At 46.8% G+C, this 25,994-nt stretch overlaps 1 protein-coding gene across 1 annotated transcript in view; it reads right to left on the bottom strand.

Moving 5' to 3' along the window:
- The window catches only part of svild (supervillin d), an 82,916-nt gene extending 57,284 nt beyond the window's left edge, over positions 1-25,632 (bottom strand). The window contains exons 1-3 of the mRNA XM_042082513.1: positions 25,201-25,632; positions 2,237-2,607; positions 1,691-1,913 (exon numbers count right to left, since the gene is read on the bottom strand). Coding sequence (XP_041938447.1) covers positions 1,691-1,913; positions 2,237-2,300 — 287 coding nt within the window. The 5' untranslated portion in view covers positions 2,301-2,607; positions 25,201-25,632. The remainder of the gene's footprint in view (positions 1-1,690; positions 1,914-2,236; positions 2,608-25,200) is intronic.
- Between the last annotated feature and the right edge of the window lie 362 nt (positions 25,633-25,994).

A 25,994-nucleotide genomic window follows, 5' to 3' on the forward strand; every position in this document is an offset into this window, starting at 1 on the left:
ACTTCCTTCCCCGGCCCTGTTACTTGTGTAAGCCGACACGAAAACAGGCTGATCCGATGTCATAACACCACAACAAGTCCCGGCAAACACAGCTCTCTTCCTGGCTTCCCAAACCTCCCACTGACCTACCCAGTCCATCCCCTTCTCTGGCCCCATGGGGACGAGGCCCGGGTAACTTCCTGCCCTGTTCTGGGAACAGACGTGATGCCACAAAGCTCGACTAACTCCCATCAGGCCGCAGTCTGGCGGTTGTGCCAGTTCCAGGGGGGCCGAGAGAGCTAGTATACGCATCCTTCACTAATAGATGTAGTTTGGTATGAAGCCAGTGCATGTCGCTAGTAATTAGAAGAGCTAAAACGGCAGAAGATGCCAATCCAGTTGGCGCCAGTGTGTTTAGAAATATGTGCCACACAGAGAACTTCCATTGCGCAATATGAGACCCTGAACATCCCATGTTCCCATGCTGAGAAGTGAATTGTGAACACTGTTTGGGTTAGATTGGCTAAACAGCACAGTTCTCTAGCTAGGCAGTAGTAATGCTGGCTGAGAACAGAGGAGAGTTCAAATTTGCAAATAAAGATGGGTGTTTGCAAACAGTTTTCTGTTAGCCGTGAGCTCGCCACAAATTTACAAACACTCATAAACATGTTTGCAGAGAATGTTCACTACTGTTCAAAGGATTTGAACACACCTCAGAACTTAGTACAGCGCACTGAGATGACACAACTGGAGATTTGTTTTTATCTCTGGATCATCCCTGCTTCTGCAACTCTGTTATTGCTTCACTGGCGACTAAAGACCATCAATAAATCATAGAGAGATTAGCCCGTCATTCTGAGCGCTCTTGGCACTAGCCTAGCAGCCCACACAATTGTTATCAAACAAATTCAACATCTGACTACATCCAACATCTCTAGAGCTGCAACTAACGATTATTTGTATAGTCCATTAATCTGGCGATTATTATCTTGAGTAATCAATTAGTTGTTTGATTGATAAAATGTCAAAAAAAAAAAAAATGGTGATTATGTACTCGAATGCCTTGTTTTGTTCACACACCAAAGATATTTAGGTTTCCTGTCATGGAGGAGTAAGTAAAGCTGAAAAGCTTAGGAGGCTGCAATTAGGGAACTTTGACGTTATTTTCCCTAATAAATTGACACAAACCAATTAACCAGTTATCAAAATAGTTGCCGATTAATTTAATAGTTGACGACTAACCGATTAATCAGTAAATTATTGCAAACCTACTCAATACAGGAGCCTTCAAAGTGTAACCCAACATAACAAGTAACAAGATATGGATGCCTGCCAGGGACCCCCTGCTGGGTGTGACCCCTAAGGATGTCAAAGAAGGGCCAAACATTTTAAAATAAATAAAAAGGCACTAAATCAAACATTTGAGGTATCATCGGTCATAAAAAGAAAGGACAATGCTTCAGTTATTTGGGAAGCATAGCCCTGGTCCACATCCTAGGGTTCCCCTTCCTACACCTGGTCCACTTCCCTGACGAAACACTTGTCTGTTTTACTGAACCTGACATTGAGAGTCCCTTGCGGTATGTGGTCGTAACAAGACAAGACAATGCTAAAATTCTTTGGGGAAACAACCCTGGTCGATTCCACATCCTGGCTTCTGCTCTCTCTTCCATGCACCTGCCAGGGGCCAAGAATCTGCTGCTGCACTTACTTGTGGCGTGCGGCGTACCCCAGGGCCCCGTCTCCCGCTTCACTGGGGGTGGCTGTGGCTTTGGCTGTGGTTTTGGGGGCCGTCTTGGCGTCGTCCTCAGCCTCTGCCTCCGGGTCGCTCTCCTTCTCCGCCCTCCTCCCTTTCAGGCCCCCACGTGACGTGGGTGAATCCCGCCCCCCGGAGGACTCATCTGTCCCAGAGTTCCCTCTGCTCCCAGTGTCCCCTACAGGTGAAAGCATCAGGAGGAACATTTTTCAATGATACATTTCTTGATGCATTCATCAATTATACTTAATTATCATACAAACATCTAAATTGTTACATATATAAGTGGTAATGGACTATTATGCTTGAGGAAAAACATACTTATTATTATACAAAGGTAAGGACACATTAACATCATACTAAAATGAGAGAGAGAGAGAGAGAGAGAGAGAGAGAGAGAGAGAGAGAGAGAGAGAGAGAGAGAGAGAGAGAGAGAGAGAGAGAGAGAGAGAGAGAGAGAGAGAGAGAGAGAGAGAGAGAAAGTGGTTTTCTTGTCTTTACCTGCTTCTGGTGCCGTGTCCTTTTGTCGGTCGTGGCGTGTGTACTTGCTGCTGAGATCCTCCATGTTAGCGTAGCGCTCAGCCAGCTCTCGTCGCCGCTCCGCCTTGTAGCGGGGCGATTCGCTCTGCTTTAGACTCCATCGATGACATGGCCTCCACCGCGTCCATGACAACAGGCCCCAACACCTGACCTCCACTCCTCTTTTACCTCTTCCTCCTCACCAGCGCAGGCCTGGTCCTCCTCGCCGGCCGAGGGATGGCTGTGTGCGCGCGAGACGCTGGATTTGACCCGACGTGTCCCAGCGGATCTCAGATGGAATTGAGGGAGGAAGGGCAGTGGGATCACCTGGAGGATAGCATCTCTCAAGCGTCCTGGAGAGGAGAGAGGAGAGGAAGAGGAGGTGAGGTTTAAAACACTCGCTTATATAACCCTTTACATTACTTAAAGGTGCTATAAGCGATGCAGGGTAACGTCACTTCTGTTGACGTTCAAACAAAACAGAGAGCCTCCCTCCCCGCCCCTCCTGTACAATTGAAACTCTCCCAAACGCACATTATGTCTGTGATTTGCTGGAACAGTTTGTTATGTTTTTATTGGCAAGGTTGGCCCAAGTTGTTTTGTGGCGGTTTTTGGAGCCTAGGCTCCTCTCTTTTTTTATTACAGTGTATTCGTGGCACAGGCAACTAGCAGATGGTGAGGTGAAGCTGTATGTGACAAAAAATGTTTTAGCTTAGAAACCGTGTTACATCACTTATAGCACCTTTAATATCCAATGTAACCAATTGAATGGGTATCACTTGCACTTTAGCTCCTTGGTGCTTCAGGGAGCAGGACTACAGAATCAGCAGCAGGCAGTGGGCCACTCCAAATGACTGAACCCATGGAAGGACCGGAGCCCATGAATAGCCTTTTGAGACTTTAACCGGTGCAGACGACTGCGTTACAACACACAGCGTTTTTCTCCTCGAGTCAAAGAGTGAGAGTCATCCAATGTAACCAACATATCAGAAGAACCTCTGATTGATAAGAAAACCCTAAAAGGCAGGCCTCCTGTTAGGCCCTCTGTTTCATATTTTATAGGCTACCTGGCTGCCCATCACCTCAGACTTCACACAACAACCCAACAGAACAGAGAGAATACAACAGAGAAGAAGAGAGGAGAGCAGCCCAGCCCAGGGGAGGAATCAGCTGGACAGAGGAGCAGCAGGGGAGGCGAGAGGTAAACAAGAGGAGAGGAGAACAGAACCAGAGAGAGGTGAAGAGTTTAACAGGTCTGCTCGTAAACATCTCACTTCTGCACTGTAAACACCTCCCTCCTTCCCTCTCTCTCTCTTTCTTTCTCCCCCACGCTCGGATGCAGATGTGGAGCGTCTGATTGCTAACGAGGTGAGGGAATCCCCTACAGGCACCTCTGACACACATACCCATGAGGGCACAAAGGGACCATCCAGACGATAAGACATGTTTTTTTGTTTCGTTTTGTAGGGCATGATGAGAGAGGGGTGAGAGGTGTGGGTGGGCTGAGAGGAGAAGAAGGATGGAGAGAATGAGAGAGAGCGATTGGGTGGAGGGGAAAAGAGATGGGAAAGAAGTCGCCGCAGATACAAAATCTGTTAAAGAGGTGCACACAAACGCAATCTCAGTAAAGGCCACACAGGTCATCAACACACTGGAAGGCTGCAGCCTGCTGAGGTACCTGTCGGTTCTAGTCTATAAGAGCACAGACCGTATGAAATGTTTACATATAGTGACCTCTTATACAGGCAGGTCAGGGGTCTTTCAACATCAGTCTCTGTGTGTGTGTGTGTGTGTGTGTGTGTGTGTGTGTGTGTGTGTGTATGTGTGTGTGTGTGTATGTGTGTGTGTGTGTGTCAGAGCATGTGGTAGTGATGTATGCCTGTCTGATGTTGCTACGGCAAACATCCCTCTGCATGCAAGTGTGTCTGCATTGACGGCATATGTGTGAGCACACGCGTGTGTGCGTGTGTGTGTGTGTGTGTTGAAGATGATGATGATGATGAAGAGAGCATGTCCTGCTGGGAATGAGCATGTTTGAGTTAGCGCGACTCAGGGGAAGCGGGGGGTTAATGGATCCCTTCTGGAGTCCAGCTGTACCACAAATAAAACATTGTGTGTGTGTGTGTGTGTGTGTGTGTGTGTGTGAGAGAGTGTGTGTGAGAGAGAGTGTTTGTGTGTGTGCCAACAGAACAAAACATGTGTGTGTCTGTATATGTGTGTGTGTGTGCGTGGGTGTGTGTGTGTGGGTATGTGTGTGTCTCTGTGCTGTGTGCTCTGAACAGAGGTTAATGGGCCACATCTGGGACCAAGCATTTAACAGCTCTAAGAGTGGAGGGTGTGGGGCAGAAAGAGAATTATTTGAGGGGGAGGGGCGGGGGTGGGAGGGGGGCAGAAAGATAATTATTTGAGGGGGAGGGGCGGGGGGTGGGGGGGTGCAGGTTACAGAGTGACAGTGAGACAGGAGGAGAATTATAGGCAGGGTGAAACCAAATGATTTAGGGGAATACCCAGGGAGACGAACGGAGGGGGCCGAGAGAAAAGAGGAGAGACAGAAAGAAAGAGGGAGAAAAGGGAAAAAAGAGGATCGAGAGGGAGAGAGTGAAAGAGGATAGAGAGGGAGAGAGTGAAAGAGGATAGAGGGAGAGAGTGAAAGAGGATAGAGGGAGAGAGGGAGGAAAAAGTGGAAAGACAGAGAGAAGTGGGGGAGTGAGCTTATCCAAACCAGAAGAGGGGCATGATAGGATAAAAAGACATGGGGGGGGGGGGGGGGGGGTAAAGGTGAAGAGGAGAGAGAGAGAGGTTAGACAAAGAGCTCCGACTAAGGAGGGCAGAAATCCCCAGAGGGAGAAGAAGGGAGGGAAGGAGAACGACAGACACAGAGAAAGATGGAGAGGGAGGGAAGGAGAACGACAGACACAGAGAAAGATGGAGAGGGAGGGGAAGAGAACGACAGACACAGGGAAAGATGGAGAGGGAGGTAGGAGAACGACAGACACAGGGAAAGATGGAGAGGGAGGGGAAAAGAACGACAGACACAGAGAAAGATGGAGAGGGAGGGGAGGAGAACGACAGACACAGAGAAAGATGGAGAGGGAGGGGAAAAGAACAACAGACACAGGGAAAGATGGAGAGGGAGGGGAGGAGAACGACAGACACAGAGAAAGATGGAGAGGGAGGGGAAGAGAACGACAGACACAGGGAAAGATGGAGAGGGAGGTAGGAGAACGACAGACACAGAGAAAGATGGAGAGGGAGGGGAGGAGAACGACAGACACAGAGAAAGATGGAGAGGGAGGGGAAAAGAACGACAGACACAGAGAAAGATGGAGAGGGAGGGAGGAGAGGGAGGGGAGGAGAGGGAATGGCGGAGCGATTGTGAGGAACTACATTGGAGAGAAGTGGTGACCAAGAAGGAGGGGACAAAAAACTGGACAATAAAAAGGAGATGAGAACAACAGAGGGAAAGGAGGAATGTTAGGAATGGGAGAACAGAAGGAAAGATAGACACTAGAGGAGGGAGAGAGAGAGGGTGACAAAGGCAGAGAGGAAGAAAACAAAAAAATAAAAATATGGCTAAAACAATAACAAATGGAAAAACAGGGAGAGAGTAGAAGATGGTGATCGAGCTAGAACAATGAAAAACAGAATGAAAGAGAGAATAGAAAATGTTTGAGAGAAATAATGAATGAGGGGAGGAAAAAGAGAGTGAGAGACAAATACTGAAGGGGAGAATGGAGGGACGATGGAGAGAGGACTGAGCGTGAGACCCGTGACCTCGTCTGGGCTGCGGTGAGAGAGGTTCTAACCCTCTCGAATGACGGCCGATTGGGGGTCACAAATCTGCCACGCCGCACCATCGGCATGATGGGATACAGGGGGACCCCAGGGTTCATACGGATCACTCGCTCGCCAACAAAAACACAGCAGAGAGGCATCACGGGTCAGAGAGAGGCCGTCGCCACAGGGACTCACAGATTGTGTGTGTGTGTGTGTGTGTGTGTGTGTGTGTGTGTGTGCGCCTGTGTTTTTGTAAAAATTCCAAAATCACTTCAGTGTAAGTGGATATGTGTGGGCATTAGGAGAGTCTGCCCTTAAAACTTTACAAATACAGAATGTAATGGATGTGTGTGTATGCATTTATGTGTGTGTGTGTGCGTGTGTGTGTGTGTGTGTGTGTGTGTGTGTGTGTGTGTGTGTGTGTGTGTGTGTGTGTATAAGTACATGAGTGTGTCTGCATTATTTGCAATCTGGCCATTCCAGCATCGGTGCCAAAAATATGGGGGTTTACTTAAGAGTGTCTCTGTCTCTGTTAATTTACAACATACATCTTCTCTGTGTACAGTGTGTGCTTGTGTGTGTGTGGAGAGACAGTAAATGTGTGTCTTCTCATACCATGTTCTACTTGTATGGTGCTTCTGTGTACACACTCAATCACATCATCCTCACAGCTCCATACAAGTACAACTCCAGCAGAGTGAGCACACACACATATGCTTGTACAGCCAGTGCTGTACAGTCTGTGTACAGGACCCTTCTAAACATACACTGCCAACAGACTACCACTTCAGCACAGTCCCTCCATTCCTCCCTCTCTCTCTCTTTCTCTCGCTCTCTCTTTGTCTCTCTCTCCCTCCATCTTTCGGCCTGTCTGTCTGTCTCCCCAGTAAAAAGTGCCTATCCAAGCAAAACGCTATCAACCACAGCCTTGGCAGACTCCGTCCGCACTGCTGTGTTCCCATAACGAGCCCCGATAAATAACTATGACATCCCTATAAAGAGGGTGCGGGAGGCGGCTGCTGACATTTGTTAACTAACATCATAACTTCATAAATTACCCATAAACACAAGTGAATACTGTAGAAAAAACGTGTTCTCATGTGCCAAGTACGTCATGGAAATTTACAGGATGCATACAGTGTGTATGTGATACGTGTCGGAGACTGTGTATGCTAAATGGCCTATTAAGAGGTCCTGGATAAGGTTGTCGTAAATGTAATGTAAATGTATGAAATGTAAAGAATACAGTTTCAAAGTCTTTGGTAGTGTCCGTGACTTGTCTCCATGGTTGTAACTCCCGGTAACTCATTTCAAAAAGAGCATGGCACGTAATATTTTCCGTTTTAAAAATAATGATTCAAGTAAATGCTATGAAATAACGAAATGCCGAAGCCAGCAGCAAAAATCCCAGAAGATTTTTTTCTTCTTGAAGACTTTTTTTTACTTCTCCCACCATAAAGATGCCAACTTTCATAAACAGCATTCATGCCTTTCTACCTTATGTGCACCTCCAAAAGGTTTATTTGAAAAAAAGTATACTTCATGATGAGCAACAATCTGAAGTAGTCCACTCCAGTAGTGCACATAATTTCCTTTGAGTATACTTGATATATCACACTCAAAAGTGTACTATACTACTTGACCGGTCCACTACCCTTTTTCCCTAACACACTACTGCACATGAGTTGACCATTAAACTGAAGGATGGTTCCTTATTTCAGGCAAGTGGCCTGATTAATCCAAATTAGCCCTCAAGTGTTGAGTTGAGTAATGAAGGGTTATTACAATCGAGGAATGTCCTCTTGTTAATCCACCACCGAGGGTTATTAAGATAGAGGAATGTCTTCTAGTTAATCCACTATTTGCTGATTAGGGGGACATACGGGAAACTGGACCGAAGCGGAGTAGAAGAAGACCTCCTAGTGTGCCCAGTCTTAAAGGGCATTGCTCCAACATGGCGTCACTGACACACACACAGATACGGTGATCTGTAAAAAAAAAAAAAAAAAGACCAAAAATACGCCAAACACAAACGTCTACACTACAATGAGTCCCATGAGGGCTGTTCTGTGATTTGTTTTCCCCTCGCATTTTTTTTTTTTTTTTGTGTGCATGTCCGAGCTATGATTAGGCTCCAACGTAATTTGAAATGTCACATGAGGGCCAAGTTTTGCTGTCTCTCTCCTCCTACCTATAAAAGGAGAGAAAGAAAGAGGCTACATCATCACAATCATCAATAGAACAAACATGATTTTGCTTTGTTTGGAAGCCTGTGATGTTTTCCCAACCCAACAAGGAGAGAAAGTTTGGAGATGTGAGTCATATCTATCCATTCTCGGGTAAGGCAACGGTGAATTCACCCTGAACACAATCAATCTTTTTTTTTGTTCGTTCGCTCACTTGGTCTTGGGATATGTTGTTGTGAAACACCATATTAAGGACCTGTTCAGACAAGCAAAGCCTAAGGCATTTTAGGCTCTTTTGATGGTCTTTATGAGTGATTGAGAGTGAGAGATTTTGACTATGTGTGTGTGTGTCTGTTTGTGTTGTGTGTGTGTGAATATGTGAGTGTGTGCACATGCATATTTTGTGTAGACATGCATGCATGCGTGTGTGTACACTTACTACACTGTGGAATATACACCACCTTTTTCACAGTGACCGCACACAGTGATCTGTTAATTTGCCGATGACCAAGTATATGTTCCCAGTATGCAATACAGCTGCCTAATAGACCCCAGTGCTCTACTACTGTACATAGTCAAGAAGCTGCTGGCCTTGCAACCGACGGTAAATGTGACCTATGGTCTGTTACATCACAACGGAAGGAGAGCAAAGTGGCTGCCAACACGAACAGGAAGTGTCAGTAATTTCCTGCCATCTTTGTCCAGCATGAGAATTGTACTCAGTGTTGTTTTTGAGCGAATATCGTGCTCCTTGAGTGACCTGTGCGTTGCTCAGGTAGGAGGACGATAGTTCGTGTTTTAGCGCACATGGGTTTTGCACAGACATGTCGTGCACAGCGCACAGAAGTGAAAGAACAAAAGAAAGTGTGTCTATCTGTGTGAACGTGGGCGTCTGTATTTGAGGTATGTGTGCGCAGAACACACAGTACAGTAAAAGACCCTTTCAAGAGAGTTCCATTATCAGCATCATAGTTGGCCCCACAAGGCTTCCGTTTTAACATTCCATATGTTATCTTAATGCAGAGGAAGTAGATTGGGAACCAAATAGAATGTTCAAGCATTGTTTTTGTTTTTATTGTTGAAAGGGTCTATAGTTTGGTTGGGAAAATTCTCTCATTCTATTTACTGGTTGCCTACCATGAGAGTAAAAAGCACAGTACATCACAGTGCAGCTCCTCTCCCCTCTTCACATCAGTTCAGGGTTCCGAAAATTATTTATGGAGCTTCCATATCTAGGGTCAAAAAATTTAAGTAATCTCTCTGGCAGTTATAAGTGCCAGCCAACTATAAGTAATACCGAGGTTTTCTCTGCAGTGCAAGAATCCTCCCAATGTCGGATCATCTCAGCACACACGGACACCAAAGGAGGAGGTGTGTGTGTGTGTGTGTGTGTGTGTGTGTGTGTGAGAGAGAATGCAGCAAGTGGGGCTAGCAAGGCTTTTATGAGGTCAGGGATGAACATCAGCCTAAGATGTGGCAAGAAGAGAGAAAAGAGGGTGTATGATGTGTGTGTGTGTGTGTGTGTGTGTGTCTGCGTAGCCCAGAATCACAGATGTCTGCCAAGACGAGGCTCTGGGGAAGGAGGGAGCGCAGCACGTATCTGGGCCAAGCCGCCTTGGAACCAAAGAGCCGTAGCCTTCCCTGACACAAGGAGTAGGAAGACCACCAGCGTTGCTCTCTAGCGCACAGCCTTCACATCCTGGACATTCTCTTTTCTCATAAACATCACTCAAGGGTGTGTGTGTGTGTGTGTGTGTTCCAAGGTATTCTATGTGTTTGTGCGCACGATTGTGGTTTGTGTGGTTTGTGTGTGTGTATGTGTTTGTGTGCAGAATTGTGGTTTGAGTGTGTGAGTGTGTATATATGGGTTAGGGGGTTATACACGGAGACTGAGGCAGTGGGACGCTCAGTCTGGAGCTGGAGGCTGACAGGTTTAAGAGCCTTGACCCCGAGGTCGGGTGTGGTAGCTAAGACCCCTGCGTAGCAGAAGATGTCCCAGTATGATTACTGAGGTGTTTATGTGAGCCTAATCCACAAGACTACACCATGTGGCTACAATCCACTGGGTTAACTAAAGGGCTGAGGGAAATGCCGGCCAAAGGGCAGTCCATCGTCTGGCTAGTCAGGTGTGTGTGTGTGGGGTGTGTGTGTGTGTGTGTGTGTGTGAGTGTGTGTGGTCTGAGAGAGTCCAGCCTATGGTTGTGTGCGTGTTTGTGCTCGCACGTGACTATGGCTGTGGCCAATGGCTATGTGAAAACACGTGTGTGTGTGTGTATGTGTGTGTGTGTGTGTGCGTGCGCATTTTTTAAGTGTGAGTCTGCAAGTCTATTCTTGAGGGTGCAGGATAAATTGCATCCGTCGTTAACACTGTAATTGTCTTCATTATTTGCTATTAAACACTGCTTTAATCTGCCTCACAGGTGGCTTCCCGTCCTGGAACCCAGCAGCAGCAGCTGACCCAACACCGGGCCTGGGCCAGACGTGGCCCTCATCTGGGCTGGACTCACTCAACCCCAGCCAGATTTCCGGCGGGGGCACTTGGAGTAGAACCCATCTTGGACCTCACCAGCTAGTAATAGGCTGCCAGAGAAGCAAAAACAAGGCCCCATGACGTCCACAAACACAGAGAGAGAGAGAGAGAGAGAAAGAGAAAGAGAAAGAGAAAGAGAGATAGATAGACAGATAGATAGAGAGAGAGAAATGACTGAAAGAGAGACACACACACGCTAATAGAACACCATTCTCCTAATACATACAACTCTGAGGAGATAACTTTAATCACTTGGCTTTTGCCTGTTTTAAAGAGCCATTTAGGAGTGAGAGGGTAGAGGGTAGAGTCATGTAGGTAGAGGCCAGAGTCATGTATCAATAAACACAATATACATACATACACACACACACACACACACACACACAGCATAGATCACAGCAGGTTTTAATTATCAATTTGGAGAAAATTAGCAATGTGCGCTCTGGCCACACGTGAGACAACATGTCTGACTTTACTTACTACAGGAATTTGGAAACACACACACACACACACACACACACACACACACACACACACACACGCAAACCACAAAAACAAGAAGGAATGCCAAAGCATTGTGTTTTGATGGTATGTTAGTTATAGGCGCCATTTGACATACGCACAAACTCTTTGCAGCAAGAAACATTGGATTCCATCCATTATAACACGCAAGCATATACAAATACACACACATCACATGGCAAATGTTCCTGGATCCAGAGACATATTTGCCATCAAACACACACACACACACACCACAAAAACAAGAAGGAATGTCAAAGCATTGTGTTTTGATTGTATATGTTAGTTATAGGTGCGATTTGACATACACACAAACTCTCTGCAGCAAGAAACATTGGATTCCATTCACAGCTACACACACATCACATGGCAAATGTTCCTGGATTCAGAGATTTGCCAACAAACACACACACACACACAAACACACGTGGACGCATGCACACACGCGCACACACACACACACACACACACACACACACACACACGGGCACACACTTCGATCTCCATCCTCTACAGCATGCGGACAGCACAGCAACTGTCCAGCACAACCCCTATGACCCTGCTCTCCTCTGCTGGCTTCCCGTAATAAAAACAAACGTTCGCAGAAAGAGGCGCTAGTGGCTAGCGCGAGACGAGGATGAATGGAGCGAGGGATGATTCATCCATCACTTCCCTTCCACCGGGGGTCGGACAGAACAAAGCAGGGCTTTCGGACCGGCCTGGCGTGGGCCCGCGCCGCTGAATCATGACCAAACCCAGTCTCACACAGAAAGAGAGAGAGAGAGAGAGAGAGCGAGCGAGCGAGCGAGAGCAAGAGAGAGAAAGCAAGAGAGAGACAGAGTGAGAGCGAGAGAGAGAGAGAGCGAGAGAGAGAGAGAAGTGATAAGAGAGAAATAAAGAACAAAAAAGAGAGAATAACAAAGAAATAAAGAAAGAAAGAAAAAAAGAAAGAGAGCGAGAGAGAAAGAAGGAGTGAGAAGAGAGAAATAAAGAACAAAAAAGAGAGAATAAGAAAGAAAGAAAGAAAGAAAAAGAATGTGAGGACAGAGAAATAAATGAGAGACTGAAAGAGGGCAGGAGACAGATGCTGTAGTTCCGCTCACTACAGGAACAAAAGGAAATGGTCTGGCACCGACACACACACTTACACACACACACAAATTTATAAGCACACACACACACACACACACACACACACACACACACACACACACATATCTTTCAATAGTTTAAAGGTGGAGGACAGAGCTTTTGTTGAGGGAAAATAGAACCCGCTCCATCATTGAAAGCCACAGTGTGTCATACACTAAAAAGGCTGTTTGTTGACATCCCCTCGCTTCCAACGCATGCTGTTCCTTTGTCCCAGATGTTGTTTCCATTACTTTCCTCCATTCCTATCCAAGCAAAACACTTCAACACACAAAAAAGCAACACCGTGCCTGGTTCACACACTAATAAAACAGGCTGGCTGACCTACCTGACTGCAGGTTGCTTTGGTTAAACACGTCATCAGCCTAAAGTAAATGGAAATGGGCATGCAAATGACCTGGTCACAGCTACCCTGGATGCAGACTGTGCTTTCACAGGATTTCACCACTCTGGACGAGTCTACATGGCCAGGGCTTGGCTGCGGGACATCGTTGAGTGCTGTGGCGGATTCGGCCCAAATACGTAGGGTTGGTTTGGAGTGCTTTGGACGCTTTGCTTTGCTTTTCTTTGCTCTTCTCTCAGAGATGTCAACTAAGACGTTTCTGTTCCCTTTGTGCAACACTCACATGGAAGGACAACAACAACAGGGAAGGACAACAACAACAACAACATGCTGCAGACAATAACAACACGCTACATTTATATGGTGCTTTTCTAGACACTCAAAGCGCTTCTCAGTGAAGGGGGAACCTCACACTAACCACCACCAATGTGTAGCACCCACCACCTGGACCCATCCCATTATGCGCCAGAACGCTCACCACACTCCAGCTTGAGGTGGAGAGTGAGGGAGTGAATGAGCCTTATTACACTGGATGGATGATTAAGGGACCAGATTGAGTGAGCCAGGTTGGGAATTTCGCCAGGTCACCTTGGAACCCCTTACTCTTTGTGATAAGTGCCAAGGGATCTTTAATGACCACAGTGAGTCAGGACTTTGGTTTAACGTCTCATCCGACGTTGCGTGAACGTGAACATGAACGCTGCGTGTCCTTGCCTCAAAGACAGGGAGGGATCATGCTGCAAACTGAGGGAGGACTCAAGTTCAAACACTCCTCTGACAAAACCTCTGACTTTATCATCATCTAGTGGCAGGGTGTCACCTCAAACCTCTCTCATGACAAAAAAGTCTTCTCTGGAATCCAAACAGAGAAATTGTGAAAAAAGAAATGAAGAACTGAAAAGGAACCCTTCTTCAATAATTAATAATAATTTAATATGTCAAAACAGCATTACCACATCAAACAGAATACTGCCTTTGCGTGTTCAATCGGATTCATTAGCCATAACAAAGCACGATAGCAAATAAAACTTTCATTAGTCAAAATACTTCAATAACGCGACAGAGCCTTGATTGTTTGTTTGTTGTTTCAACCGGTTCAGTTTGGGAACTAATCAAGACCACTTCCTTCAGGAACCAGAATGCATTGCAACCGCTACGCGACCACAGTAGCATGTCAACTAGGCCCAGACTATGTCACCACCATCACTGTATACAAGCAAGTCGGACCATACATGGGGTGAATATCTACACTGCAAAGACGGCCACTGGTGCTAGTGAGGCTCTACATGTGGAAGCCAAGGGCTAATATGGAGAACCATGATGTTGGACTGCAGTGACCGCAGAGCTACAATAAGAAGTGCATGGAAGGTTACCGATACTCAGACGCTACTTCACTTCAAATTACTGTCAATAGCTCCAGAACTGTGCAATAAAATATGATATGCTTCATTAGGATATGTGGTTCTCTGTGTGCGTTTGTTTCTGCGTGTGTGTGTGTGTGTGTGTGTGTGAGAGTGAGTGTGTGTGTGTGCATGTGTGAGTGAGTGTGTGTGTGTGTGCGCATGTGCGTGTGAGTGTGTGTTAGTCTAAGTGCAGGAGCTGTCCAGGCTAATGGAGCATGTCAGAAACTGAACGAGTGTTCAGCCGACTTTCCATCCACACAGAGAAAGAGAGGCGGCAGAAAAGTCATAAAGGAGAAAGAAATAACACAGAAGAAAAGTAGAGAAGGGGGGGGGGGGGTCACAAATAGGAGGATAGGAACACCACTCATGGAAACACAGAGAAGGAGAAAGATGCAGAGAGGTGGGCCAGACACAGACAGAAAGACAGACAGAGACAGAGAGAGAGAGAGAGAGAGAGAGAGAGAGAGAGAGAGAGAGAGAGAGAGAGAGAGACGGAGTCCGGCAGTACAGAGGGTAATAATTGGATAAGAGAGCGGATGAAAGAGCCTGGAAACGAGGTGGCCCCAGGACAGAGCAGGACCATGGGCAGGGATACAACAGAGGAAGGAAGGGATGAGGAGAGAGAGAGAGAGAGAGAGTGTGTGTGTGAGAGAGAGAGAGAGAGAGAGTGTGAGGGAGAGAGAAGAGAGAGAGAGAAAGAGAGAGAGAGAGGCAAATGGAGCAGAGGATAAGAAACTGTGACGGATAGACAGAGAGAAACGACCGCAGCAGTCCAAAAACAGGGATTTAGGGCAACATGGGGGGAGAGACAAGAGAAGCAGTGAGTGGGATATGGACTACAGACAAAGACTGAGAAGGAGCGATGGAGTGTGTGTGTCAGGGCTACCTGGAAGAGAGCCCAGCCACTCAGCCAGTCTGCTGCCTCATCAGAATGCCACACCCTCTCTCTCTCCCACTCCACTCTTCTCTCTCTCCCCCCTTTTCTATCTCGTTCCCCTCTTCTCTCCAGAGCTGACTCTCTCTCTCTCTCTCTCTTCGCCCCCTCCTGTAGGACTTGGGGCTTCTGTGCCACACCCCTACCCACCAAACACACTCAAGGGATTAGACGAGGGGGAAATCAACATATGGGATTTAGGTGATAGACTGGGACACTGAGCACCAGTGAGGTTCTGTGATTTACCCCATCATCATCATCATCATCATTAGCATCCTTTCCTCCATTGTCACATGCCTGTTCTGGGTCTTAGTACACACCAATAACCCTTTAAGGGACAACACACCCTCTTACATGGTCTTATGGTGGAATAGGACATGACCCAGCAATTTACAGTGTGTGTGTGTGTGTGTGTGTGTGTGTGGAAGTGTATGAGTGTTTGAGTGCATGCATGCAGTGTAGGATCCTATATGTTTACTGTACGCTGCTGTGTGTGAATGAGTGAATCTATATGTATAGTGTGTGTGTTCTTTAGTTTACTTTTTTAGTGAGTGTGTGTCTCTGGTACAGTGAATGTTAGTGTGTGTGTGTCATACAGTCTTGTATGAGTTCTCCTTCGTCTTTACGTACACGGGCTGGCACTTCCTGTAAGGTCAGGTGACCCAGGGCGTTTCCGTGGCGATGGTACCCAGCATAGGCCCGTCAGGAGTGTAATCCAGTAATGCTATCTGACAGGTGCAGAGTGTGGATGTGTTAAACAGTGGCTTAGCAAGCAGCTCCAGGTTGCTACCCACTTATAGACTCCTACACTGGGGCACGAGTAGAAGCTGCATGGTAAGGTGTGTGTGTGTGTGTGTGTGTGTGTGTGAGAACCAGCTGAGAGTGGTTCTGATTGAAAGTGAATTCATGACCATCTGTGTGCGTGAGAGCAAAAGAATAGTCTTGGGAGAGCATGTGTCTGTGCATGCATGTGCCATAAAGCAAAAGTATGATTGAGAGCCTTTGTGTGTATATGCAGATGAGAAATGAAGAAAGAAAGACATGTGTATGTGTGTGTGTGTGTGTGTGTGTGTGTGTGTGTGTGTGTGTTGGGGGGGGGGGCATAATGCAGTGTGTTTCTCATTATAAAGACATCTCCTCATCTGGGCAAGTAGCTGCTTGGTGTCCGGCTGTGGCGGTCTCAGTAGAACTGAAGCGAGCTGCCTAATTACAAACACAGAACACTCGCCGCACACACACACACACACACCACTCTCTCCCTCTCTTGGATCTTAACTCTTTATTCCTTTCTTACCCACTCTATTTCTCAAACACACACACACACATACAGTCCCAATTGGCTCAAACATTCTCAAGCTATACACATTCTTTCTCCCTAACCTTGCACACAGGCTACAGCTAGCCAAACACATGCTCAACTGCAAAAACACACACAATGCCCCAAATAAAACACACCATCGGGAACTGCAAACGCACACAAACACACACACAGAGCACAACAAACACAAACACACTAAACAAATACACTTGCAGGCCAACATATGCTTTCCACCCCCTTCGTCTCTCTGCATGGCCTTTCCTCTTGTGTGTGTGTGTCTGGTGCTTTTACAATGGCCTGCTACAGAGGGGCCTCTATTCAGATGGTGCCCTATAGCACCGCACAGATGCTGTATTGATGAGACTCTGTCCATAGGGAATGCAGGGGATGGAAGAGGAGAGTGTGTGTCTGTGTGTGACTCTGTCACTAGAGTGTGTGTAAAAGCGTGCATACGTGTGTGTGTGTGTGAGTGAGTGAGAGAGAGAGAGAGAGAGAGTGTGTGTCTGTCTGTGTGTGACAGTGCAATTGTATGCAAAAGGAAGTGACTACTGGTTCAACTAGGGTGTAAAAGTGAGCACACGTGTGTGCAGTGCATTTCCGTGAGTGAGTGAGTGAGTGTGTGAGTGAGAGAGAGAGAGAGAGTGAGTGTGTGTGTGTGAGTGAGTGAGTGAGTGGGTGAGTGAGTGGGTGAGAGAGTGTGTGTATGTGTGTGTGTCTGTGGCCAGTGGCTGCTGAGTGTACTTGAATGCATTTCCGTGTGTGTGAGAGAGAGAGCGATAGAGTGTGTGAGTGAGTGAGTGTGTGAGAGAGAGAGAGCGAGAGAGAGAGTGTGTGTGTGTGTGTGTGTGTGTGTGTGTGTGTGTGTGTGTGTGAGTGAGTGAGTGAGTGTGTGTGTGTGTGTCTGTGGCCAGTGGCTGCTGAGTGTACTTGAGTGCATTTCCGTGTGTGTGAGAGAGAGAGCGATAGAGTGTGTGTGTGTGTGTGTGTGTGTGTGAGAGAGAGTGAGAGTGAGAGAGAGAGAGTGTGAGTGAGAGTGTGTGTGTGTGTGTGTGTGTGTGTGTGAATACATGTATGCATATAGAGCCTGCTGGCTGGCTGTCAGTGGTAGGGGTTTGGCCGGCCATGCATCGCTGTCTTTGTGTATTGTGAACCATGTGTCTCCATGGAGCCTGAGGGGACAGGGGTAGGGGGCATGAGAGAGGGGGGGGGCAACAGAGGGAGGGGTAAATTACATCAGGGGAAGAGAGGGGGGTTGGTTGGTTGGCCGTGCACTCAGCTGGTGCAGTGATCCATCGCAGCAGGGCGGTTGGTGGGTGCGGTGTGGTGCGGAGAGCAGAGGGCAGGGGTGGGGGTCGTGATGATGGGATCGTGTGGGTGGGGGGTGGATGGTTGGTGGATGGTTGGAGCAGACGGCTGATCCAGACACACACATGAGGCTTAGAGACTTCTAGCGTCTGCTGCCCAGCCAATGCCCTCTCTCACACACACACACACACACACACACACTCCACACACACACACACATACACACACACACACGTGCTCCACACACAGAGGCCAAGAAAATCCTCTTGGCCCCCACAGCCCCCTCCCCTTTACCCACCCTAACTGCCCCAACTCTTCTAGGATCCAGCCCCAAAAAATCCCCCCCTGCCCTCCACCCAATCCCCCCCCTGCCCTCCACCCAATCTCTCTGACCCTCCACCCAATCTCCCCCCTGCCCTCCACCCAATCTCCCCCCTGCCCTCCACCCAATCCCCCTGCCCTCCACCCAATCTCTCTGCCCCATATCCCACACTGTTGGATCCCAGCGGTCTACAGTTCCAGTGAAGTACCACGGAGGACTTGTGCCTCTCTTACAAAAGACTAATCCTCATTACGGAGCCCTTTAAACAGTGTTATGATGATGGTTTTATACAACTCAAGGCAGTATTATATCCCAAACTATCGAGTCAGACTAACCACACACACACACACACACACACACACAAACACACGCACACATCACTGTTAAGGAATTCTACAATATAGTCTATATTACAAATTGTTTACTGATACATGACACTGATACAATTATTTACTGTTGAATATGAAGAGAGTGCCAGGCAGCCATATGCCAATGGTGATGGTATGGTAAGCCTCTGTCAATATGTGTTTGTTTGTTGGTCTTCCTGCTTCTATTTGTGTGCGTCCGTCCCTATGTGTGTGCACCCATACGAAACATGCGCTATCTGGTGTGTGTGTGTGTAATCATGAGTAGTACATGTCAGGAATCAAGTGGTGAGAGCAGGCAGAGATGACTGGGACGATGACGTGTCTGCAGCGCTTACAAAGAAAAAGTCCTGGAGTTCCTGGATGTCTGCGGTTAGGCCTTTGCTCTGATACAATTACACACACACACACAGCTCCATCCCCACCTTCCTGTGTTCTGCACCACAAGGGTTATAATACCACAGGAAGAGGGAAGTAAACGAACAATGCGCACAAAATCTCTCTCTCTCTCTCTCTCACACACACACACAAGAGCAGTATGTAATAGGTAAATCTCTCTGACTCAAAGAGTTTACTCAAGAAACCAGTGACTCACACACTAGTGCCCTGCTGGCCCAAGATCACAGAGACCAGAGGATGGGTGTGGCTTGGCCTGTACTTATCAGCTGGTCTGATCGGCCAAGTTCCCCGTCCCCACATACACACACACACACGAGAGAGACAGATAGACAGCGATGTAGAGAAAAACAGATAGAAAGATAACATTCTTCCCCTTATGAAGGCTGTTACAAACAGCTATTGGTCAATAGGCCATGTCTAAACACATGCAGACATACACACAGACACACACGAATCTCATCACAACGTTCCTAGAATGTGTCCAAAACATGCAACAAAACAGAACAAATACATAAACACACACAGAGGCAAACACAGATAGCCTTCATCCTCTCATACCAAGAACACACACACACACAGAAATGCATGTGTGCACACAACACAACACTTCAACTTTCGCTTTCACTGACAGAGGGAGTGAGGCCTGTGGAAACTTGCCCCATGTCAAAGTCCATCGTTCCATCTCTCACTCTGATTTGTAACACACACACACACACACAGACACAGGCACAGGCACAGGCACAGACACAGACACACACACACACACACACAGAATGAGGAGGAAGAGCTCAGCCAAAGGTTCAAGAGGAATTCCCCACAGGGCAGATATCCCCAGGCCTCTGTGTGTGATTGTGTGTGTAACAAAGAAGAACTCCAAGTATGTATGTGTGTGTGTGTAAGAGTACCCTGGAGTTGTGTTGGCTCTCTCTATAGTTTTATGAAATGTCTAGGCAAATTTTGTGAGTCTGCACATTTTGTGTGTTGTGAGTGTGTGTGAAAGAAGAACTCCAAGTGTGTGTGTGTGTGCGTGTGTGTAAGAGTACCCTGGAGTTGTGTTGGCTCTCTCTATAGTTTTATGAAATGTCTAGGCTAATTTTGTGAGTCTGCACATTTTGTGTGCGTTGTGTGTGTGCATGAAGATGTCTCTGTGTGTGTGTGTGTGTGTGTGTGTGTGTGTGTGTGTGTGTGTGTGTGTGTGTGCACTGCAGCTGCCCCTGGCTAAGGATAATGCAGGCATTCCAGCTCATTGGCTTTCTGACGGGGATCCCAGCTGACCACTGCAACAGCCAACAGACCCCGACAAAAGAGAGGGGGAGAAAGTAGAGAGAGAACAAGAGAGAACAACAGAGAAAGACAAAAAGAAAGGGAGAAAATTCATACAATTAATTTCATTTATCGCATCTTTCTTCAAAAATCACAATGTGCTTTCAAAACCTTGTTTGACTGTTGGATCAATAAAGACAGAGGGATGAAAGAGAGAGGAAGGAAAGAGAGAGAAAGAGATGGAGGAAAGAGAGAAAGAGAGAGAGGCAATGGAGTGGAAGAGTTTTAAGCAGCACCCTGTGGTCACGGGGTGTCCGAAGAGCCCACACCATCTGGGAGAGTGGAATGTGTGTGTGTGTGTTTGTGTGTGTGCGGGGGTGCTAGACCTTTTATGTGTGAGTGTATGCACATGTATGAGTTTTAATAGTTTTAATGTTCAGTGTGTCTTATGGAGGTGTACATGGGTGTGTGCATGTTTGTGACTGCAGAAGTGACTGACATTTTGTGTATGCATGCCTGTGTTATGTACTGCATGTGTGTGCATGTGTATTTTTGCATGAGTGTTTCACTTGTGCATTTGTGTGTAAGTGTGTGTGTGTGCATGTGTGTGTTTGTGTGCATGTGTGTCGCATGGTATGTGTGCGTATGTGTATGTGTGTGTGTGCGCGTCTGTGTGTGCCTTTGGTCTAAGGAATGCACAGCATTAATAGGCCTGCTTCAGCTCACTCTGAAAAGGACTCAAGAGAATAGTTAAAACCTTACAGACTAACAATGAGCCATTCCTTACAGTCCTCCAATGGCAGGATCCCTCCCTCACACACACACAGTAGTGCATACCTACCTTCAGTTGCATTCGCTTTTCTATCTTGCATGTCATGTCCCGTCCTATGCTGACATGATGCTGGTTATGACGGGGAGGCTAAAGTGCATGTGGCTAAAGATTTGCATTGGAAGGCCAAGTGGCGTAAGCTATATAAAGTGAATCTGTGTTAGTATCAGATCATTCTACTTCTGTGTGTGAGTCAGAGAGTGAAAACTACAGGGAAGGTGGTTGTATTTTGCCAACGAGATAGGCAAATGTGTGGGCATTTCTGTGTGTTTATGTCTGTGTGTGTGTATTCAGCAATACACAACCATACAATACAAAGCCTAATTATAGCACTAACATGGCTAGGATTTGCATCAAGATGAAGGTCCAGGAAACCGTGACAAAGTTGGATGAATACATGGCCGATACAGACAATAACAAACACACAAAGTTAGCTATTGCTAAACATCCTCATTTTCTCAAGCCGACAGTGAAAGAAGTGTGTGTTCATATCTCCACCTTCACACACACACACACAACACAAAAACACAGGTAAGACCAATCTCATAAATCTACACATGTACCTTATTACAGTACCATTCACAGCAACGTATCCCATTTCAGACCAATTCACAAATCCCAAAATAGAAGCCCTATTCACAATAGTCTCACTTTCCGCACTCTCACACTCTCAAGTGCAGAGCTATTCAACTTTGGGCGTGTGAGCGGCTGGCTTTGCTCGCAAGAGGATCTTTTGTGTGGGCCAATAGGTCAGCTGATGTAACGTGCAAATTTGGCAACCTCTGCAAGAAAGCTGCGCTGCGCTGTGCAGTCGGACAACAAGACCAATTAAGGAGAGGAAGACCCGACGGGTCATCCACCCCACTGTAAACCGTTGCTGTCTCAGGTGCCATGGCCGCCCGCATACCGAGCCTCTTAGCTGGGGCAACATCTGCAGGTTGCGACCCCCCCCCCCCCCCCCCGAGCTCTTTGGGACAGGAGTGGCCATCTCTCTTGCCCGCTGTCGCATCCCCCTACTTAAAGCAGGGTAAATATTTACAGCAGACCTGACTTCCTGGCCAAGGGACCATTAGGAAGGAGCTGAGCAGGAGGAATGGAGAACGAGGGGAAAGAAGAGAAAGAAAGAAAGAAAGAAAGAAAGAAAGAAAGGAAGATGTGGAGAGAGATGCTGAGAGACAGAGAAAGAGCAAGTGCAAGGAGTGACAGAAAGAAAAAAAGAGAGGAGAGAGAGAGACAGAAAGGGGGAGAGAGAGAGGGAGAGAGATAGAGAGAGAGAGAGCAAAGTAAGGGTGACGTCCAACTCTGTATTTCCACTTATGGTTGGTAACTACCACCTCCTGACACTCTCTTCCTCTCTTCTCCCCTCAGAGGGAACAATAAGTGCCAAGGGGAATCTGACCCTGTCTCCTAAATCGCAACACTGCATCTCTTAATACATTAGCCAGACACAGCCTTCTGTGCCTGAGACACTCTGCTGTGTTTACATTCACAATATGTCAATAATAAACACCGGCGCGCTGGCTAGCCAGAAGGGTAATCCCTCACCATACTTAGCCAGGTTGTTAGCGACGGCTGTGTATTGATAGAGAGGGGTTTGTACTAACATCTGGAGAGAGATGAAAATCTTTAGGAGCTTTCTGGAAAACACATTTGTGACCGAGTGGTGTAAATATTTACGCCTTTTCCGATGGGTAAAACAGGATTTTGGCCACCCAGCTGCTTTAGCGAATGAGGTTGAGTCAAGATGACCTTAGGCAAAAACATACGATGAGAAATGCGTCGCAGATATTAAAGACAGCTGTTTGATATCGATCACTCAGCTGCGGCAAGTTCATTGAAGTTTTCCTGATGACGTCTTCTCACAAGTTTCATTCCACACACTACGACAAACATCCCTTGTGTTACACACCCGTAGGGAATACTTAACTGACTGATACCCCTGAAAGAAACACACACGCATACACAAACCATGGGTCACACATATGCAAGAATCACCATTTCACACTGGTCTGGTCACAAGCATTCATCTCAGAATCACAAAAAGCTCCTCTGTCTGTCTGTGTAAAACACACACACCCACACAAAGTGCTTTTGGGAGCAACTGTACACTGAACAAACGGAATGCATGAGCAGGTCTGTCTCTCTGTGTTGGGGCATGTTGAGCCCATCTGCTCAGCACAGTCAGCTGGAGGTGACGAAGAGGGGTGAGTTAGTACTGTTGACACACACCACAGGTCTTTAAAGCATGCACCTTTTTCTCTCCCTGTCTATCTCTCTTCCTCCCTTACAGAGCACCCATCTTCCCTCATGTCAACAGGGCATTTCACAATTTCTCTCTATCCTGTGCCTCTTTCTATAAAACATGTTGTTCTCCTTTTCTCCGCTTCACTCACTTTGTACAGGATGTCTCCCTCTCCCTCTACTACCACTACTAGGTTGTCTCTCATTCCAAATCTCTCACTATCTATCAAGTCAATCTCTCCCTGCCCAACAGAATGTCTCTCTCTCTCTCGTTCTATCCTGATAGGGTGTACCACATGTAATTTCTGGGACGGCTTATCCGAGGCTCCATCGACATTCCTCGGCCTGTCTACCCTCCCTGCTCCCTCTCTTGGAGCTGTTGATATGGGCCCTGACCCGGAGCTGTACTGAATCCCTGCCTGCCTGGCTGTCACACTTAACACCTCAACCTCACCCAGGGTCCTGTCAGAGAGAGCATGAAATTATGCATTGAAGTCATATCAGCGCTCCTTCTAGACAATGACGTATGATAGGGGTTGCTGTCCCTGATAGACACCATGTAGGGTATGGTGACACACTAGTGCATGACCCAACACACGGAGATACACTCACACAAACACACACACACACAGACACACACAGCTTAATCTTTCTCACAATCAGTCAACCCTTGCAGACATAGCAATGCACTGTAGGCCTATAAAATGTGGCAGTGGATGGAAATAAGATGTCCAGACCATGTCATAGATGCATAACTAAACACAGTATAATGAGTGGAACAAACACAATCACAAGTAAACCTAATGTAATTTGCTTTCATTTGCACTCTGAAACAAAGCCAGTGTGTTTTCATTTTTTGAGGCACTAGGATAAATGCCTCTGCTATAGTTGTAGCATGCCAGGCCTATATGAGGAGTATGACTACCTCAAAAGACATTCTACAGTACTTCGAAAAATTCGCAAGCTGCATTAGGATTTCCCAGGTACTTTCCAAGAGCACCGCCCAAGTGGACACATTTGTAGGTCAAGGTCTACAGTTCTGTCAGGCTGAGTGAGCCTAGTCCCTTTCCACTCCAGCCAGGGAAACTATCTCCACTCCCGAGGACGGGTGATCTCGCCCAGCCCCAAAGACACACGCGATTACAGTCACCCCAGGAGACCAGCTAGAAGTCCTAGGCCTACGCCCCATCCAAGGAGATTTTCTTTTAAACGAGGTTATGCGAGTTCGCCTTATAAGAATCCCAAACGAACTTCTATTTGAGTCCGAGTTTGTGATCTAAAGCACCATATCAAAGACTGAATGTTTAATGCAAGTATTTCGCATTTCAGAGCTGTAATGCAAGAGGTAGCTTACAGGAAGACTTGAAAGCAGCTTCAGAGTTTGATTGATATGTGTAATTAAAAGCAGATCACAGCCCCGTCAGGAGAGTAGGCCTAGACTATGGCTTGGGGGGCAAGAATGTCGAGTGCATCACTCCAAACCTAGTGAGGAATTGTGAACAGGCAGGGCTGTCATTCAGGCGCACACCGTTTCTCAACCTCTTCTGCAAAATTGTAAAACACCCAAGAGTTGCATCACCACAACTGAGAGGTTGGTTCCTCGGGCATAGGAGACCTCAAAACATAGGCTACCTCTCTCAAGCTAGATCCCAACCATTGCAAACTATGTAGCATACACTTCCACGACAAAGTAACATAGCACACAAAGACGGCATTTGGAAGAGGGTGGTAATTTATTTTGACAACATAAGCTAGCGTTAATTGATGTACAGCTAGGCTATGCAGGTTACACTACATCCCCTTGCAAATCGTGGACAGCATTACGTTAACACTTTATTTACAGGAAGACAATTAATCTCGGGCTGCTATTGTTTGGGCTAATGGTTTAGATCATTACATGACAGCTGATCGGACCTCTAAACCTAAACAGCCATTATGGTCACTTCACAAACTCACTAATTGTGTTGTAAATAAGCTATATGCTGCAGCGATTTACCAGTGATAGCTAGTTAATCTGTAACGTTGACTATCATACAGACAAGAGTCGTGTTACTTCTTACCGGTTTAAATTGGAGAAGTATGCCAGGTGGTGAAAGAAAAGTAGACTACATTCCCTCCTTCATGCACGGCGAAGAAGCGATAACCAGCTGTCCAACTGTCAGAAAGGATGTTTTCATTAGCCTCAGTGAGATCGATTCACAACCGCTGACTGACTTCAAATGTCAATTTAAGACAAACTGGAGAAGAAAGCCCACACGTGCAAACGGCAAATGTCTTTGTTTTGAGACAAGCAGTAAGGACAACGCCACTTAGCTTCGTGGGAGGAAGACGAAGCTTTGGTTGGATTAAAAAATGCACGCTTGGCAATCCTTTAGGGCGGAGGTGGCTTTCTAAAATAGAAGCGTTCAAATCACTCCCTGAACACACCACAGAGAGTGTGGGACAACTCACACATCTGTGGCACTGGTCTTTCCTATCCCTGCCCCTCCAGCGAAGTTTATTTTCCAATCGCGTTGCAAAGTTGAAACCCCGCCCCACTCCTTCCCGGCGCGGCGAGTCTCGCAGTCTGGCGGCGGTGGGCAATTCCTCTCGTCAGTCAGTGCATGCTGCTCGACACAGTATGGTACTCTGGCTACGTGCTGATCTGTGAACAGTGATCTAGGGTGACAGTAACGTCTGCGGATGACAAAATCCCTGGCTAAAAAAACAGAGTATAAACTACGTTATACTACTAAAACGATGGTGTTGTTCAATCGCCAATAAGTAGGCCTAGTGGGCTATGGAACCATGGCATAATTGTCCTGTCTTCTTTTAACTGAAAACCTACTCAGAATAAGCAATTCAGTCGTGTGCC

Source organism: Alosa sapidissima, chromosome 24 (genome assembly GCF_018492685.1).
Source record: "Alosa sapidissima isolate fAloSap1 chromosome 24, fAloSap1.pri, whole genome shotgun sequence".
NCBI lineage: Eukaryota > Metazoa > Chordata > Actinopteri > Clupeiformes > Clupeidae > Alosa > Alosa sapidissima.